The sequence below is a fragment of the Terrapene carolina genome, unplaced genomic scaffold (assembly GCF_002925995.2).
Source record: "Terrapene carolina triunguis isolate 2854851 unplaced genomic scaffold, T_m_triunguis-2.0 Scaffold132, whole genome shotgun sequence".
Lineage (NCBI taxonomy): Eukaryota > Metazoa > Chordata > Testudines > Emydidae > Terrapene > Terrapene triunguis.
The window spans coordinates 2489402-2505344 of NW_020664483.1; the positions used below are offsets into that span (position 1 = coordinate 2489402).

Below are 15943 nucleotides of genomic sequence, written 5' to 3' on the forward strand. Positions count from 1 at the left end.
CAACAGGCTGAAAGACCATATGTCTCTACTTTGACTGAAAAATCATACACTGGTGCCAAACTTCTCTTCATAGATCAACACTGACTGTGCTATGCCTCTCTCAAGCATAAGATGCACCCAAGGCTACGCATATATTTAAAACAAATCAGAAAAAAGTTCTTTGGTACTTGCTGCCTAGATCATGAGGTTATGCAAGTGCACTTAGGAGATGTTGACTTCAGAATGTGCTAATTTTAAATGATTTTTTTTCTTGGTTCAGAATCAGAAAGGAAGTTTCCTTTTCATGCTTGAAAAGTGGACTTGGAAACTTAGCTTCACTTTGCCATGTGCATATTTAAATGTGCCTTCTCATGTTATAATACTCAAACATCAAAAATGAAAACAGATGTTTTGAAGCTAATTTCAACTGTTTATGTCTTAAGCAAGCAGTGGTGTTTTCCATCAGATGATAACACTGAAGAAACAGCCTCAACTTCTAGTGAAACTGAGATCATTAAGCACACGATCAAAAGGCATCCTGAAGTAAGTGTTCTATGTGTGTAAAAATAACGTGAAGATCTGTCCATGATAATTTGTGTCAGTGGATCAATTCTAATGTAATGCATAACTGGAAAAAGTTGATCACCAAGTATTGTCTGTGTTTTTTGTTTTCGAAAGCTCTCTGTCTATGTACTTATATAGCATCAATTACCATAGTATAAACACATATTCCACAAATGTTAATCAAACCATACAATTCATGAGTTGGGGAAGTATTGTTAGCAGGCCGATTGAGTGACTTCCCTGAGGTCACACAGGAAAACTAAAGAACTGGGAACTGAAGCTAGCTCCCCAGTCTTTGTCCACTGCCTTAAGTACAAGAGCATCCTTCCTCTTTATAGGTCCCCTAGTGGAGAGAGTGCTTACTCCAGAAGTGTAATCTCTATAGAAAACAGTATCCCAGGGGTAGCCGTGTTAGTCTGAATCTGTAAAAAGCAACATCTGAAGAAGTGAGGTTCTTATCCACGAAAGCTTATGCTCCCAATACTTCTGTTAGTCTTAAAGGTGCCACAGGACCCTCTGTTGCTTTTTATAGAAAACAGTGACCATTGAGGCTACGTATGTTCCCCGCAAATAACTGAATGTGTGGTACAGGGTTATATAATGATCACGGTGGAGTCACCTGCTAATGAAAGCAGGACCAGAAAGAACTCACAAGACCACCACAAAGGATGAGGAATCAAGGAAGTTAGCTCCCTTAAGATTAATTTCCTTAGCAACACTACAAATGTTGATAGTGACTTATCACATATTTGGCCCACTGTGATTTTTCTCTCAAGACAAGATCCTCCTTCCCTAGAACAGATTCAGTGGAGGAATCTAAAAAATGGGAGTGGCATTAATGGAAGAAAGTGGCCAAATACACTCTTCTATAAAACAGAAGATACGGTGGCTTACTTGGTGACATCACTATGATATAGAGAACAATTGGCTTCACATTCTGCTTTGCCTCTGGAAGTACAGAGTTGGGGTGTTCTGTTTGAGGGACTAGAGTTCTTTAGCCCCCCCCCGCAAAGTGTGAAACTGGAGGCACTTAAGGATTCAAACTTGATACAAGTCTTTGGGTTTATATCGGGTTGAAGCTAGGGGAGCCAAGGCTATTTACACCAACTGAAGATCTGGCCCAGACTTTGGAAGTCAAGAGAATATTTTTTGATGCTTTGGGAAAGGTCAGCATGTGGCATGTGTGTGAATTAAACATAGGCACACGGAGAACTCCTTTGGCCCTTAGAATGTACATGGTTACTGTTTCAAGATTCGTACATAATTTATACTTTGTATTGGAGAGTAAGCTTCTTTAAGAGTGGGATCTGAATTTAGACTGGCAATACTGCAGCAGTTGCTATATAAACTGATTTGGCAATTAAGGCTTGATCCTCCCCCTTTGTAATCAATGGGTGTTTTGCCATGGACTTCATCAGAAGAAGAATCAGACCCTTTAAAGAACAATTTAGTCTCTCCAAAGTGTCTCCTGTGTAGAGTTTAAATATATTGCTGCCTGGGGAAAATCTGAAATTAGATGTGCATTTTAATGACTGTTCTTCCATTTACACAATCAAGCTCACAATACTTTTGACTAGCTTTCAATTTTTTCCTGCTTTAAACAGTTGGAGTCATTTATTGGTGGCACCGAACTGCTTCTCACAGTCTCTGCATAAAGCACATGATCATAGTGATGGCTTTGTGAACCTGTAACTTCATATATGTTCATTCACATACATTGATAAGGCTGTAATATGTTTTCCACCTTATGGGAATGCATTGCATGAGTTGTTTTGGAAACAAATCTATAACTTTTTATTTCCCTTTCTAACAGTCTGCTACCAGAAACATTAATTGGCAGTATGTGCTACATTCATCTCTTGATATTTTATCGACAAATTCTCAGTGATGTGCTGCTGAAGGAGAGAATAAGCATGCAAAGTGCTGGTAAGAATTGTTGTTCTGGTGAAAAAGAGTCAGATGGGAAAAGGTAGTGTTGGTACTCTCGGCTTCTGGTCACTTTTTCAGGAAGAGAATATTTCCAGAATTACTAGAAGTTAGGCCTTGCAGAATATAGTACAATACATGCACCCAAGTTTGTATAGATTTTACTTTTCTAAAAAGTTTAAAGATTTGCACAATATAATAGATCTCAGCCAATTAGGATGGCAGTGTGTTGTTTTTGTAATGGAATCATTTGTCATTAACTCCAGTTTAAGAAAGATCCGGGGCCCAGTATGTTAACTGCCTTATATTTCTTGCCATCTTATGCAGTTTTACCTACATGTTCCAATTTTCAGAAGTATGAATGAAGTAGCACACCGTATCTAGAGTGTATAGACATTCTATAACCATTCAGTCTGGAGGAACTTCATTTGCAGTTTCCAGTGGAAACTGAATGAAACCTCTTCTCCCTCAGCCATTTTTAGAGAATCCTTTGTTTCTACTCAAGAGTCTTTTTTTAAAGTTTATTAAGTATTTCTTTGTATTTCAAGCTAGTAATATTTTAACTTACATCAAATGAGTTGTCATATTTGACTAAAGTTCTCACAGTGGAATGCAAACATTGCAAGCATAGTTTTGTTTTCAGTGAAGTGTAAAAGTCTACTATAAAAAATTATTTTGAAAAAGAAGTATTTGGTGAATAAGGGCCACAAGTGTTGCAACAAACATTCACTGAGGAGTTAGGAATTCCTCATCACTCAGAATCCCAATGTTGCATTCCCTGTGTTTCCAGGTTATCTCCAAATTCTGCTACAATGCTTTAACAAAGCTGAGTATGCATGTTTGCAGTGTACAGCATGATAGTGAATGTCTCTAAAGGAGGGCTTTTTTCACTCTTGAAAGTGTTTACAAGTGCCTTTAACTGCCAGGGTCCAAACCTAACTTGTTCATTTTTGATGTGTATATTCTCATGATATCTGCAAGCGAACGGGAGAGTGGTTCTATCGTTATGGTTAATAATTCTTCTCACGTTTCCCTAATCATGAGGGTAGGCAGAGGAGAGGAGGAGCTCTTAAAACCTATGTCTGACAGCAGAAAGAATAAAATCAATTAGTCTTAATAGATACAGGTTCAGACGTATTCCTTTCAGTAAAAGTATAACAATTTTACTGTGTTCTCTAATTGTGACTGTTTAAAAAGCCACAATATAATACATTACGAGTATTAACCATGGTATAGTAGGTTGATATTTATTCACACTTTAGAATGAGGCTATCTGAAGAATTCTTGGTCTTTCTTCTCTATCTCCCCCCTAGACTTTCTAAATAACGTACAGTCTACTCCCAGGGTAAGGACTTCTGTAGTGCTCGTACCAATACAATTAAGCCAACATTCTAGTTCATATTTAGGTACCCAAATACGTTTAATTTTCAAAGGTGCTCAAAGTCATAATTCCCATCATGGCTTCCAGAGAGGTAATCTGCGTTGTAGATACTCAGCACGTCTAAAAATAAGACCCTTTCTTTAATTTTTAGCATATATAACCTCTTATTATTATTATATTAAATTAGACTCTGAAGATAAACTCATTTAGTAGATTATTGGATTTTTAAGGCCAAAAGGGACCATTGTGATCATTGAACGTGACCTCCTACTTAACTGCCCAGAGAATCTCACACTGTGATTCCTGCAATAACTCATAACTTCAGTTTGAGCTATAGCATGCCTTTTGGAAAGACACAGTCTCTTGATTAGAGACTCCAAGTGATGGAGAATCCTCCACATCCTTAATAAGTTGTTCCAGTGGTCAATTACCCTTACTGTTAAAAGTTTCTGCCTTATTCTTCTTCGAGTGATTGCACATGTCCAGTCCACTGTAGGTGTGTGTGTGCCTTGTGCACAGTTCTCAGAGAACTTTTCCCCTCAGTAGTACCTGTTGGGGTGGGTTGAACCCCTCTGTCGCCACCGTGTGCCGATATAAGAGGGCAGAGCCACCCCTCAGTTCTTTCTATCGCCAGTGACTGTAGGAGTGCGTCCACTCTTGCTGTCGCAAGTTTATCTCTCTCACTCTTTGTTTATAGTGTGTTTCTCGTTGAATGCTTAGGAGTGAGTTTATTTAGTATACAGTTAGTGGTAGTGGTAGGATTTTAGCTGCTAGGTGCATTTTGGACCAGATTTGGTTTTCAGGACCAGAGCCATGCCTTGCTCCCCAGGGTTCAAGTCCTGCTCGTTCTGTGCCAGACTGATGCCGGTCAGTAATCCACACCCCAGCTGCCTAAAGTTTTGGGGGGAGGCCCACGTCTGTCACAAGTGTTATGTTTGTAGAGGGTATAAGCTGCGGTCAAAAAAAAATACAGCAGTGAGGCTTAAGTGTCTCCTTATGGAGAAAGCACTTTGCCCTCCATTGAAGCTGTCGTGTTCAGAGCATTCTCTGAGAGGGGCATCAGTGCCTAGTACGACTCCCGAGATGTCTTCAGCTCCACGTTCAGTGTCTCTGGTACCAAAGGAGAGACACAGAGCTGCCAAAGACATGGTACCTCGCTCAGCAAGACTTTTGGTACCAAGGCCCGCTAAAAGCAGGGCCCCTGCAAGGGACTCTGAGGGAACGCATTCCCCAGAGTGCTCCTCTCCTGCAAAGGGGGGTTAGTTGACTCTGGAACCTGTGTCAGGTCCATCAAAGCCAACCCCTGAAATTTCTATTAATCAAACCCAGGATCCAGTTCCAGTACTGACGACACCGGAAGCCTATGCTGCCGCCAGAAGTCTAGACACCCTCTCGGTACCGGTGTCCCTAGTAATGCAAGAAGGGTTTCAGCTGGTATCAGCAACTGTAATCCCTGCACCAGCCCCGCAGAAACATGTGGTACCAATGCTGCTTCCAGTGCCTAGGAGGCTGGTATTTTCCAGGGGCAAGCCGCTGTTAATATCCCTGGTAGAGCCATCTCCAGCTTTGACTTACCTGTCTCCTGTCCACACGGGTTCAGCTCCACCATTGTCACAGCACTCAGTCATCGTCATCAGATTCTGAAGTGGGATCTTTTGTGTCCCATACCAGACAGGAAGCTTATCCTCCATCTGAGCTGTGGGGTCCATGGATGTCTCAACAGTCCCAGTAAGGGGCAGTGGCCGGCACAGCTATGGGGCCTACCACCACCATATTCTGGATGCCATGAGGTGTCTCTCCCCCTGCTAGGACCTCTCCTCATCCATCTGAGTTGGCTTCTTCGAGAGTGCACAGAGATCATCAGCACTGCACACAGTGTTCCCCAATGCCCAGTAGCAAGCAACTGGAAGTTGCTCAGACAGCTCCTCCTGCAGCAGAAGCAGATCAGCCATTGCCTCAGCATCCTGATGCGTCTTCATCCTCATCAACAGGTGAGGCTGTAGGGATGGTGAGCAATTCTCCCCTGCCAGAGCATTACAAGGCTCACCAAGAACTGCTTTATGCAGTGTAGTTGTAGCTGTGTTGGTCCCAGGATGTGAGAGAGATAAGATGGGTGAGGTAATATCTTTCATGAAATGCGTGGTGCCGGTAGCTGCATATCGAAGGAGATTGGGAATCCATGTCTTTCCCTACCTGGGACACTGGCTAGTAAGAGGCAGGTCCGAATCTCAAGTTCTGTCCAACATGGCCATCATTCAGTTGACCTTCAATGCACTGGAGGTATTACTCAGGACAAATCAATTCTAGAACCTGTGCAAAAAATAGAGTTTATAAGAACACTACTGGATGCTACACGAGCCAGAACGTTCGTGCCCCATAAAGGTTCCAAACTCTCCAAGACCTATTATTCCATCGAAAAGTGCATCTCATTACCACAATGCGCACTTGCCTCAGACTTCTGGGGCATATGGCAGCATGTATGTATGTGGTACAGCATGCCAGCCTTTACCTCAGGAGGCCTCAAGGATGGCTAGCGTCAGTGTATGCCCCCTGTTGACATCGTTTAGACAAAGTGATTCACATTCCAGAGGTAGTTTTGTCCTCCCTGGATTGGTGGACAGGCCCTCAGAATATTAGTGTGGGAACCCCCTTTGTTCTTCTGCAGCTGGTGCTCACACTGATCACAGATGCCTCATCCCTGGCTTGGTGGCACATATTGGAACCCTGCAAACCCAAGGGCTATGGTCCTCACAGGAGCCGAGGACTCATAAAAACCTCTGGGAACTATGTGCTATCTGTCTAGCCTGTTCAGCCTTCCGCCCAAATATTCTGGGAAAAAATGTGCTAGTGTTAATGGACAATACAGTTCTACTCTGGGAGAGCTGCATAACTAATTCCATTACCTCAAAGTGATTTACCACCTGAGAGAGTAGAACACACTGGCAGATCACCTAGGCAGTTCTTTCTCCACTCACCACAAGTGGGTGCTGCATCCAGACATGGCCAGGTCCATCTTCCAGCTGCGGGAATTCCCCAAGTGGACCTGTTTACAACAAAGACCAACAGAAAATGCCATCAGTTCTGCTCACAAGGGGGTCACAGCCCTGCATCTTTGATGGATGCTTTCCTGCTATCATGGAGAAACTCCCTGCTTTATGCCTGTCCTCCAAAACCATTACTATCCGGAGTTCTATTCAAGGCCAGGTAGGATCATGCTTGCCTCAATCTAATAGCACCGGTGTGGCCTTGCCAGCATTGGCTCTTGACCCAGTTAGCATTGTTGGTGAGGCCTCTTTCACCTCTCTCATTAGATTCAGACGTGATTTCGCAGGACCACAGCTGCTTTCTCCATCCCAACCAACAGGCCCTCCACTTGATGGCGTGGATGCTTCATGGCTAACACCACTAGAAGTGACTTGCTCGAAAAACATTCAGGAGGTGCTTCTAAAGAGCAGAAAGCCTTCAACTAGGTGTACTTACTCGGCCAAATGGAAACTGTCTGGTCTCAGCAGAGAAGTCTCTCTCCAAGGCAGACTTCCATTAACCACATTGTGGATTATCTATTGCACCAAAACCATCAAGGCCTATCAGTTAGTTCCATTAAAGTACATTTGGCAGCTATTTCAGCATTCCACCCTCCACTGGGTAATAGATAGTTATGGGGCTGGAAAAAAACAATCAGATTTCTAAAAGGGCTGCACGGATTATATCCTCTGGTTCAACAACCTGTTCTGCCATGGGATCCCAACCTCACAGTAACAAAGTTAATGCGGCCTCCCTTTGAAGCTCTTGTGACATACTCCCTACTCCACCTCTCTATGAAAGTGGTGTTTCTGCTTCCAATAACCTCACAAGGGGAGTGGGCAAACTCAGAGTCTTGGTCTCAGGACCTTCATAAGAACAGAGTTTACCTATGCCCTCACCCGAAATTCTTGACAAAAGTGGTTTCCAATTTCCACATGAACCAGGAAATTTATTTGCCAATGTTCTTCCACAAGCCTCATATGCACACAGATGAGCAAAAGCTTCATTCGCTGGATGTGAGAAGAGCATTGGCTTTCTACTGGGACCGCACCGAACCATTTTGGTCCTCAGTTGTTTGTTGCAATTGCAGACAGGGTGAACGGCAAATCAGTTTCCACTCTGAAGATTTCCTGCTGGATTTCCTTTTGCATTCAATTGTGCTGCCAGTCAGCTAATATCACGCCACCCTCAAGAGTATTGGCTCATTTGATTAGAGCACAAGCAGCGTCAGCGGCCTTCCTAGCGCAAGTTTCTGTTCCTGACATTTGTCAGGCAGCAACCTGATCATCAGTTCATGCTTTTGCTGCTTGTTATGCCATTTCCCATTAGTCCAGGAATGATGCCAGTTTTGGACATATTGTTCTGCAATCACTGGCCAGCCAGACTCCGAGCCCACCTCCACGTTATTCTGCAGTGGCGCACTGTGGCAGAGGGCGCTCAAGCCATCCTGACTGAGGGAAAATGTTCTCCCATAACTGTGCATGAGGCACGCATGCACCTACATGGGATGGACGTGTGCAACACAAGTCGAAGAACAACAGTTACGGAAAGAGAAGTAACTATTTATTTTTCTAGTCTAAATTTTTCTAGATTCAGCTTCCAACCAATGGATCTCATTATACCTTTTTCTGTGTAGGAAAAACAAAGCAAGATGGATGTTGTTCAGAGTTATGTAAAAGTTATTTGTATATTTTTTTAAAATAATGAATACTCCTGAATTAGGCAGTTTTAAATGCCTATTAAACTTCATAAAAAGTATTCAATGTTGTTTCATTTTCCTGATACACTTTGATAATGGTAAATTAATAATATTTACTAAACATTGAATATTTCACCTTTAAAATGTGGATACAATAGAACAGTACAATAGTTTACGTTGTGTTCAGAGAAAGTGCAATGATATTTTATTAACGCTGAAATTTTGAGTCATTTTTAGTGCTGATGTAATTGTAATCTTATTTAAAATCTCATTAATCATAATAGAGATAATTGTTTTCCATTTCAGATTTAATCAGTAATCCTATTTTAGCAACTTTCCCCAAACTCATGGAGCAGCCTGACCTTATGGATGCACTTAGGGTATGTAATACATCGTATATTGATATGACACTTCTAGGCTTTTAAGGTATTACACGTGATTTGGTGTGGGGTTTTTTGTAGTCTTGTCTGTAGTAAATGGAAAAAGCAAATGACAGAGAAACTACAAGTTCTTTCAAGCTTGTGCAGATTCGATGAGCCTGCATTCCTCTTGTACTTGATTGCCTTCCTTAATTATGATGTAAATGAGTAAATGTGATAGAAGCAAAGCATAAAGATGTATAAATACTACTTTAAAATTTCCCCATAGTGTCTGGAGACAGATTCTTTTGGGAAGGGGACAGGGGTGAACTATTTACAAGGAAAGAACTGAACAAATGAATTGAAATAGTACAGTTTAAAAGCAGACATTTAATTTTACTAACATCTTTTTTTTTCATATTTACTGCTTTTCACAATTTGTTAACTGATTAAATTCAACCAGTATTAAACAAATGTTCTTCTGTCAGAGAAATGGACAAGCTCACCAAGTAAAATGCAGATTTTTGTGGCATCAGAAAGTATTTGGCATTCCAATGTTATCTGCAAATGTAGGGTTTCAATAAAAAATATTAAACCTGTGTAGTTGTAAATATAAACTTGCAGATGTAAACCAATGCACTGCTGTCTTCCTGAGTCTGCAGACACACTGTAGTAGTACCTCTGAGATGTGAACTGCCCTGATCATCTCGAAGTGGTATTAAGCAAGTTGACTGCTAATCATCTTAGCAGAAACATTTCCTGTTCAGCCACATAGTTGATGTTCCTCAAAAATAAGGTTGCAAATTAAAAATTTGCAAATAATTGAATTTATTTAAATTGTCACAATTTAAATGTTTTAAATTTAAAAAAAAATATTTTTAGTCTTCAGTTTTTCTCCTTGTCTACACTCACCTCAGTCCAAATTAAGGAACCAAAGTTAAATGTTATAACACTGTTTGGACACCCAGTCTGAAGAAGGCCCAAACTGTGTTAGAATTGTTTTCTAAAAAATGATTTACCTTAGATCATTTTTAATGGGGTTCTAACTAGTTAGGGGCAACTTCGGGGGGTTTCTATACAATTTGGTCCAGCAGTCATTCGTTTAACTAATGTTAATACACATTTTGATTCCTTAAACATAAGGAAGGCCAAGTACAGATGTGAAATAAACAAAAAATAAACTCTTATAAAATTCCCCATTGAAACTCCGTAGATTTTGGCAAAAATCCCCCCAGTGAAATCTCATTGATTTTGGAGATAGACTGAGCTGACTTCATCAAAACTCCCTGCAGATTACCACTGCTCCTGGAAATGACCATAATTATGCACCCTCTTGAGAAAAGGGGCAGGAAAACCATCTTTATTTATTTCTTGAATCTTTTTTGTCCTCTTTGGGTTCATGACATTTCCCAGATGGTGAGAAGAATACTAGAGTATTGAGTGGGGAGTCACTCTCTGGTCTCCCAGAGGTATTTAAAAGTTCCAGGAAAAACTTTTCTCCTCCCCTGGTCTCTCTCTCTCTACTGTCATTTCCCTCTCATCCTTCCAGTTCAAGTCCTGTCCTGCTAAACATGGTTGTTCTGGAGAATGTATGGCAGTGACTAGAAAGATAGGTGGAGGGACGACAGATCCCAGATTTGTGCCAGAAAGCTCAGCATCCTGCTTTGTGGCCTCATCTGCTCTTTGATGTCTGAGGACAATACTCCAGGTATCACTGGATTGAACCAAGTCAAAGAAATGTCTTTTGCAGCTCAAAAAATGTCCTTATATGCATCTTCACAGCTTTCCCAACTCAGTCTGATGTCAAGTTCTGCGTTTTATTTTAGAGCGCTTGGGCAGAAAAGGAAAGCACATTAAAGCGATCAGAAAAGGTAATAACAGATTTTCTCTGTGAGATATTAAATCTAATCCAAGCCAAAGGTATTGCTATCAGTGCTGTAACTCGCTGGAAGCATTTCTTTCATTACAATTTTTATAGTACTTACTTAATTCTTTTCAACCCATTTCTGTGAATGACAGAAATCAGTTTAGAAGTAAGTACTATAAATACAGTTCTTCCCATCTTTTTTCATCCATACTTGTAGTATAGTATCAAACCAACAAAGAAGGGATATGATGTTAGCTTGTAATTATAGCCAGCTTGCCTCAGTGTTAATATAGGATCATCATGGGTTGCTTTGCAGCACTCATAGTCCATAAATGTAAATACCCCTAGTGGTTTTTGGTCAGTGTAGTATGACGGACTATCTTATTTGATAAACAAATAACACTGCGCATGCATGTTTTATTGGCTGTAGGCCACATGCTTTTAAAGTTGAACTGCTAAGAATAAAAAGGTACCCTTTGTAGTTTTGTTGGGGCCTGAACCAAAAGCCGTTGACGTCAATGGGAGATTTGGATCAGGTCCTTGACATACTGTACAAAGATTACATCAGTTTTTCCCATAATAAATAAGCTTCCCTCCAGCAAAACCAGTGAAGACAGGACTGGAAATCCCTGGCATTTCTAATGTAAAAACACAAACAGGAAAAACATTTTTTGGGGGGAAAGAAAAGGGGCACTGACTATATGGTAGATCTTAAAGGACACACACAGTTTTCCCCTTTACACTTAACAGTTTCATGTTATTTCTTTTTTTCAGTTAAGCTCCTTTCACAAAGGAGCCCATTTGTATCAAGGCAGTTTTATCAGGAGTGTCAGGAAATAGAATTGATACTTGTTGGCACCACTGTATTTTAGTACATTAAAGTATAGTGCAAGAAAAGTTAAGGTTAAACGTTTTAAAATACACCAAATTAGGCACACTAAACATCAGTGTACATGATAACAACACTGCTGACATTTACATGAGACAGTACATTTTTGAAGCATCATGGGTTTGTCAACACAGAGTATCTAAAGATGTTCCTGAGAACGGAATAACAGTCAGCAGAATTACTGTATCTTCTCATTTTAGTTTTGTACATATGACTCACTAGAAATGCTTTCAAACTGCACAGGCTTGCACAGGGGCCTTTCTGAACAATTTCATTTTCTTATTTTTAGAGAGACCGAGAATTTCTGAAGTCTGTGTTTTTCCTGGTGTACCATGACTGTGTCTTCCCTCTTCTCCAGTCCACTTTCCTCCCGGAGCACAAGTGGGCAGACGAAGAGTCTGAAGCCTCGCGCTGGAAAGTGATTGCTGACTTCCTGAAGCGGAACCAAGAAAAAGACAGTGCACTCTACTCTCTGCTCTCCTCAGAAAGTGTTCACAAAGCTTTCGATATTTCAGAGATCGCATACGACTTCCTAGGACAAGCGAGGAAGAGCAGTGCCTCAGTTTGAGTGGACTTTAAGGCACTTACACTGTCACGTGTACAAGACTAAATTAAAAACATAACTAATCATCTGACCAAAATGAGACAGGATTATATTACCACATGGGCTGGGTTTATGGTTTGTCCAAAGCATATTTTGCAAGCAAATTGTATTGTACATCACAATATTTGCACGTCATAAACTTTCTTTTTTACACAGCATATACTAATGGTTTATAACAAGTATTTTATCTCCTTGTTTTCATTTTTAAATCAGTACCGTTATCAGTGAAATCCATTGCTCCTCCTGTTTTGTGTAGCTGAGTGTTATGAAGCAAAAGTAACCCATTATCCTTCTTCAAAAACCCTCCTTAAAACTTTCCTTTGCCGTGATGCCTACAAAAACCAGCTAGGCTGCTGGTGTGCTGAGACTACAACTTGTCATGCTGAGACCAATATTGCCTCATTGTTTTCTTGTACTCCCGTATGGGTTTGTCTGTATCCGTCTTTTGTCTCTTGACTTATATTTAGATGGTCCCTGCCTCAAAGAGCTGACCATCTTTTTGTTCTATGCCTAGCAACTTGGAGTCTTGGTCTATGACTAGAGCTGCTAGGCACTGCAATAATACAAATAATAAGAACATAACGGCCATACTGGGTTTTACCAAAGGCCCATCTAGCCCAGTATCCTGTCTTCCGACAGTGGCCAATGCCAGGTGCTTCAGAGGGAATGAACAGAACAGGTAATCGTCAAGTGATCCATCCCCTATTGCCCATTCCCAGCTTCTGGCACACAGAGGCTAGGGACACTTCAGAGCATAGTTTTGCATCTCTCCCCATCCTGGCTAATAGCCATTGATGGATCTATCCGCCATGATCTAGTTCTTTTTTGACCCCTGTTATAGTCTTGGCCTTCACAACATCCTCTGGCAAAGAGTTCCACAGGTTGACTGTGCGTTGTGTGAAGAAATACTTCCTTTTGCTTGTTTTAAACCTGCTGCCTATTAATTTCATTTGGTGACCCCTAGTTCTTGTGTTATGAGAAGGAGTAAACAACAGTTCCTTATTTACTTTCTCTACACCCATCATGATTTTATAGACCTCTATCAGATCCCCCCTTAGTCGTCTCTTTTCCAAGCTGAAAAGTCCCAGTCTTATTAATCTCTCCTCATATGGAAGCTGTTCCATACCCCTAACCATTTTTGTTGCTCTTTTCTGAACCTTTTACAGTTCCAATAGATCTTTTTTGAGATGGGGCGACCACATCTGCACGCAGTATCCAAGACGTGGGCGTACCATGGATTTATATAGAGGCAATAGGATATTTTCTGTCTTATTATCTGTCCCTTTCCTAATGATTCCCAACATTCTGTTTGCATTTTTGACTGCCGCTGCACATTGAGTGGATGTTTTCAGAGAACTCTCCACAATGACTCCAAGATCTCTTTCTTGAGTGGTCACAGCTAATTTAGACCCCATCATTTTATATGTATAGTTGGGATAATGTTTTCCAATGTGCATTACTTTGCATTTATCAACATTCAGTTTCATCTGCCATTTTGTTGCCCAGTCCCTCACTTTTGTGAGATCCTTTTGTAACTCTTCACAGGCAGCTTTGTACTTAACTATCTTGAGTAATTTTGTATCTGCAAATTTTGCCACCTCACTGTTTACCCCTTTTTCCAGATCATTTATGAATATGTGGAATAGGACTGGTCCCACTACAGACCCCTGGGGAACACCACTATTTACCTCTCTCCATTCTGAAAACTGGCCATTTATTCCTACCCTTTGTTTCCTATCTTTTAACCAGTTTCTGATCCATGAGAGGACCTTCCCTCTTATCCCATAACAAATAACACTAATGAAGCATTGACCGTAAAGTTGAACCAACTATTTAGATGTAACAATATTTTCTATAGTTCATTTAGAATGGCTGTGTTCACATCTGAGTTTCAGTTTTAATATGGGCCTGTACTCAATGAGAAAAATGCAGGAATCTAGGCACAATGCCCAAGTGGCCAGGTAAATTATAGGCAAAGAAAACAGCAATAAGATACTTTTTTTAGGGAACTAGTTTAGCAAGGTCAATCAGGCTGAGAAATAAGTGTTCATCATGCATTCCCAGGTAATGAGCAGCAGGATACTACTGCACTTTCGAACACTCAGAAAAGCTGCGTTGGTTTTGTTGCTAAGCAGGGGCTCAACAGGATAAATAAACCCTCTGTACTCTTACAACATTAAACAGATACTTGTGTTTTGGGGTTTGGTGTCAAGTTATCACCGACTTACTTCTATTGTAACCACCACCATTAAAAACTTTTAATCTTCTATTAAACTCCTGGAAGAAGAAGGAAAAGCCCAGACTTGCATTAGAAACTTTAAAAGTTGAATAAACTTTTTCTCCTATTTCTTTTCCCTCTAGCTGGATAGAGCCTTTTACTGGAAAAGTTCCTTGCTTGAGTGTCTGATCTTTTCCCAACAAATACATTTAACACCATCTAACAGTTATTGGTATTGTCTTGAGTTGTTCTGAGTCTAGTCCTGCATTTGGTCATCAGGGGCCGATGTAGTACGTGGCACCAGGCAGTCTCTCTGCTCTCCCTGCTGGCACAAGGCCTGTCTGGAGTGCCCAGGAAACAGGTGGGGGCAGCCGGCAGGGCAGGGAGCCTGGGGGCCGGGCCTGAATGCAGTTTGGAGGAGATTGGAACGGGGGCACGTATTGGGGCAGGCTGCCCCTGGCACTCCACAACCTTCCCCCCAACAAAACTATTTTTCAAAATACAGAAACAGGACCCCTGCCCCATCCATGGCTCCAGCCCTGCCCCTCCTCTTCCCCCTGAGGCACTGCCCTCTGGCCAGGCTGGAAGCCAGAGCCAGGCAGTGGTAAGAACTGCCCAGGGAGCCTGGGCCATTGTGGGGAGCCCCAGATCCTCCACCTGCCTTAGGCGGCGGGGACATAGGCTGGGGGCTGCTCTTTGGCACCCTGGCCTGCCACCCCTACAATTCTGTCCACGGCTCAGCAAGACTTTCCCTGCAATTGCATCTCTGAGCTGCTGTGGGCCAGGCTGGCTATCAGAACTGCTTGCAGGAAGCCTCTCTCTCCTGTTCTTAATGCTCCCCCGGCTGGGCCCAGGCAAGGCAGGGGAGGGAAGCTGCCTGTTTAGACTGCAGAGGGGACAAGAGCCAGTCCTGGGAGAGGAGTGACGGAGTAGATTAGAACAAGGAGATGGGGGTAGGAGGACACTGGGACTGGAGGCTGGTAGGGGAGTAGAAGGTGGAAACTAGGGCTGGGATTTGGGTAGGGGGAGACTGGGACTGAGACATTGGGGATGGACTAGGAGCCAGTGGAGGGGAGATTGGGATTGGCTGGGGCTGGGCAAGGAGACAGGGCCTGGGAACTAGTCGGAGAGGAGACACATCTGATGAGGAGCTGGGCTCTGGGGGGAGAACTGGGGCTGACTGGGCAAAGAGATTGGGATTGAGAGCCAGTGGGGGATGGGAAACATGGACCAGGGGGTTTGAGTAGAAGCCAAGGGGGGTGGGGGGATGGAGAGAAGATTGGATGAGGAGCCAGAAGGGGGGAGGGGAATTGGCACTGGCTGGGCAAGGAAAGTGAGACCGGGAATGGGGGAGACTGGGATGGTATTTCCGGAGAGGTGGGACTAGTGTTTGCTAGGCAAGGACGTTGGGGCTGGGATGAGTAGCCGAGAAT

The 15943-nt window shown here is 42.2% G+C and overlaps 1 protein-coding gene across 1 annotated transcript in view; it reads left to right on the forward strand.

Moving 5' to 3' along the window:
* NPHP1 (nephrocystin 1) overlaps window positions 1–12450 on the forward strand; it is a 35841-nt gene extending 23391 nt beyond the window's left edge. The window contains exons 16-20 of the mRNA XM_026653202.1: window positions 423–522; window positions 2357–2469; window positions 8880–8953; window positions 10759–10803; window positions 11978–12450. Coding sequence (XP_026508987.1) covers window positions 423–522; window positions 2357–2469; window positions 8880–8953; window positions 10759–10803; window positions 11978–12256 — 611 coding nt within the window. The 3' untranslated portion in view covers window positions 12257–12450. The remainder of the gene's footprint in view (window positions 1–422; window positions 523–2356; window positions 2470–8879; window positions 8954–10758; window positions 10804–11977) is intronic.
* Window positions 12451–15943: the final 3493 nt, after the last annotated feature.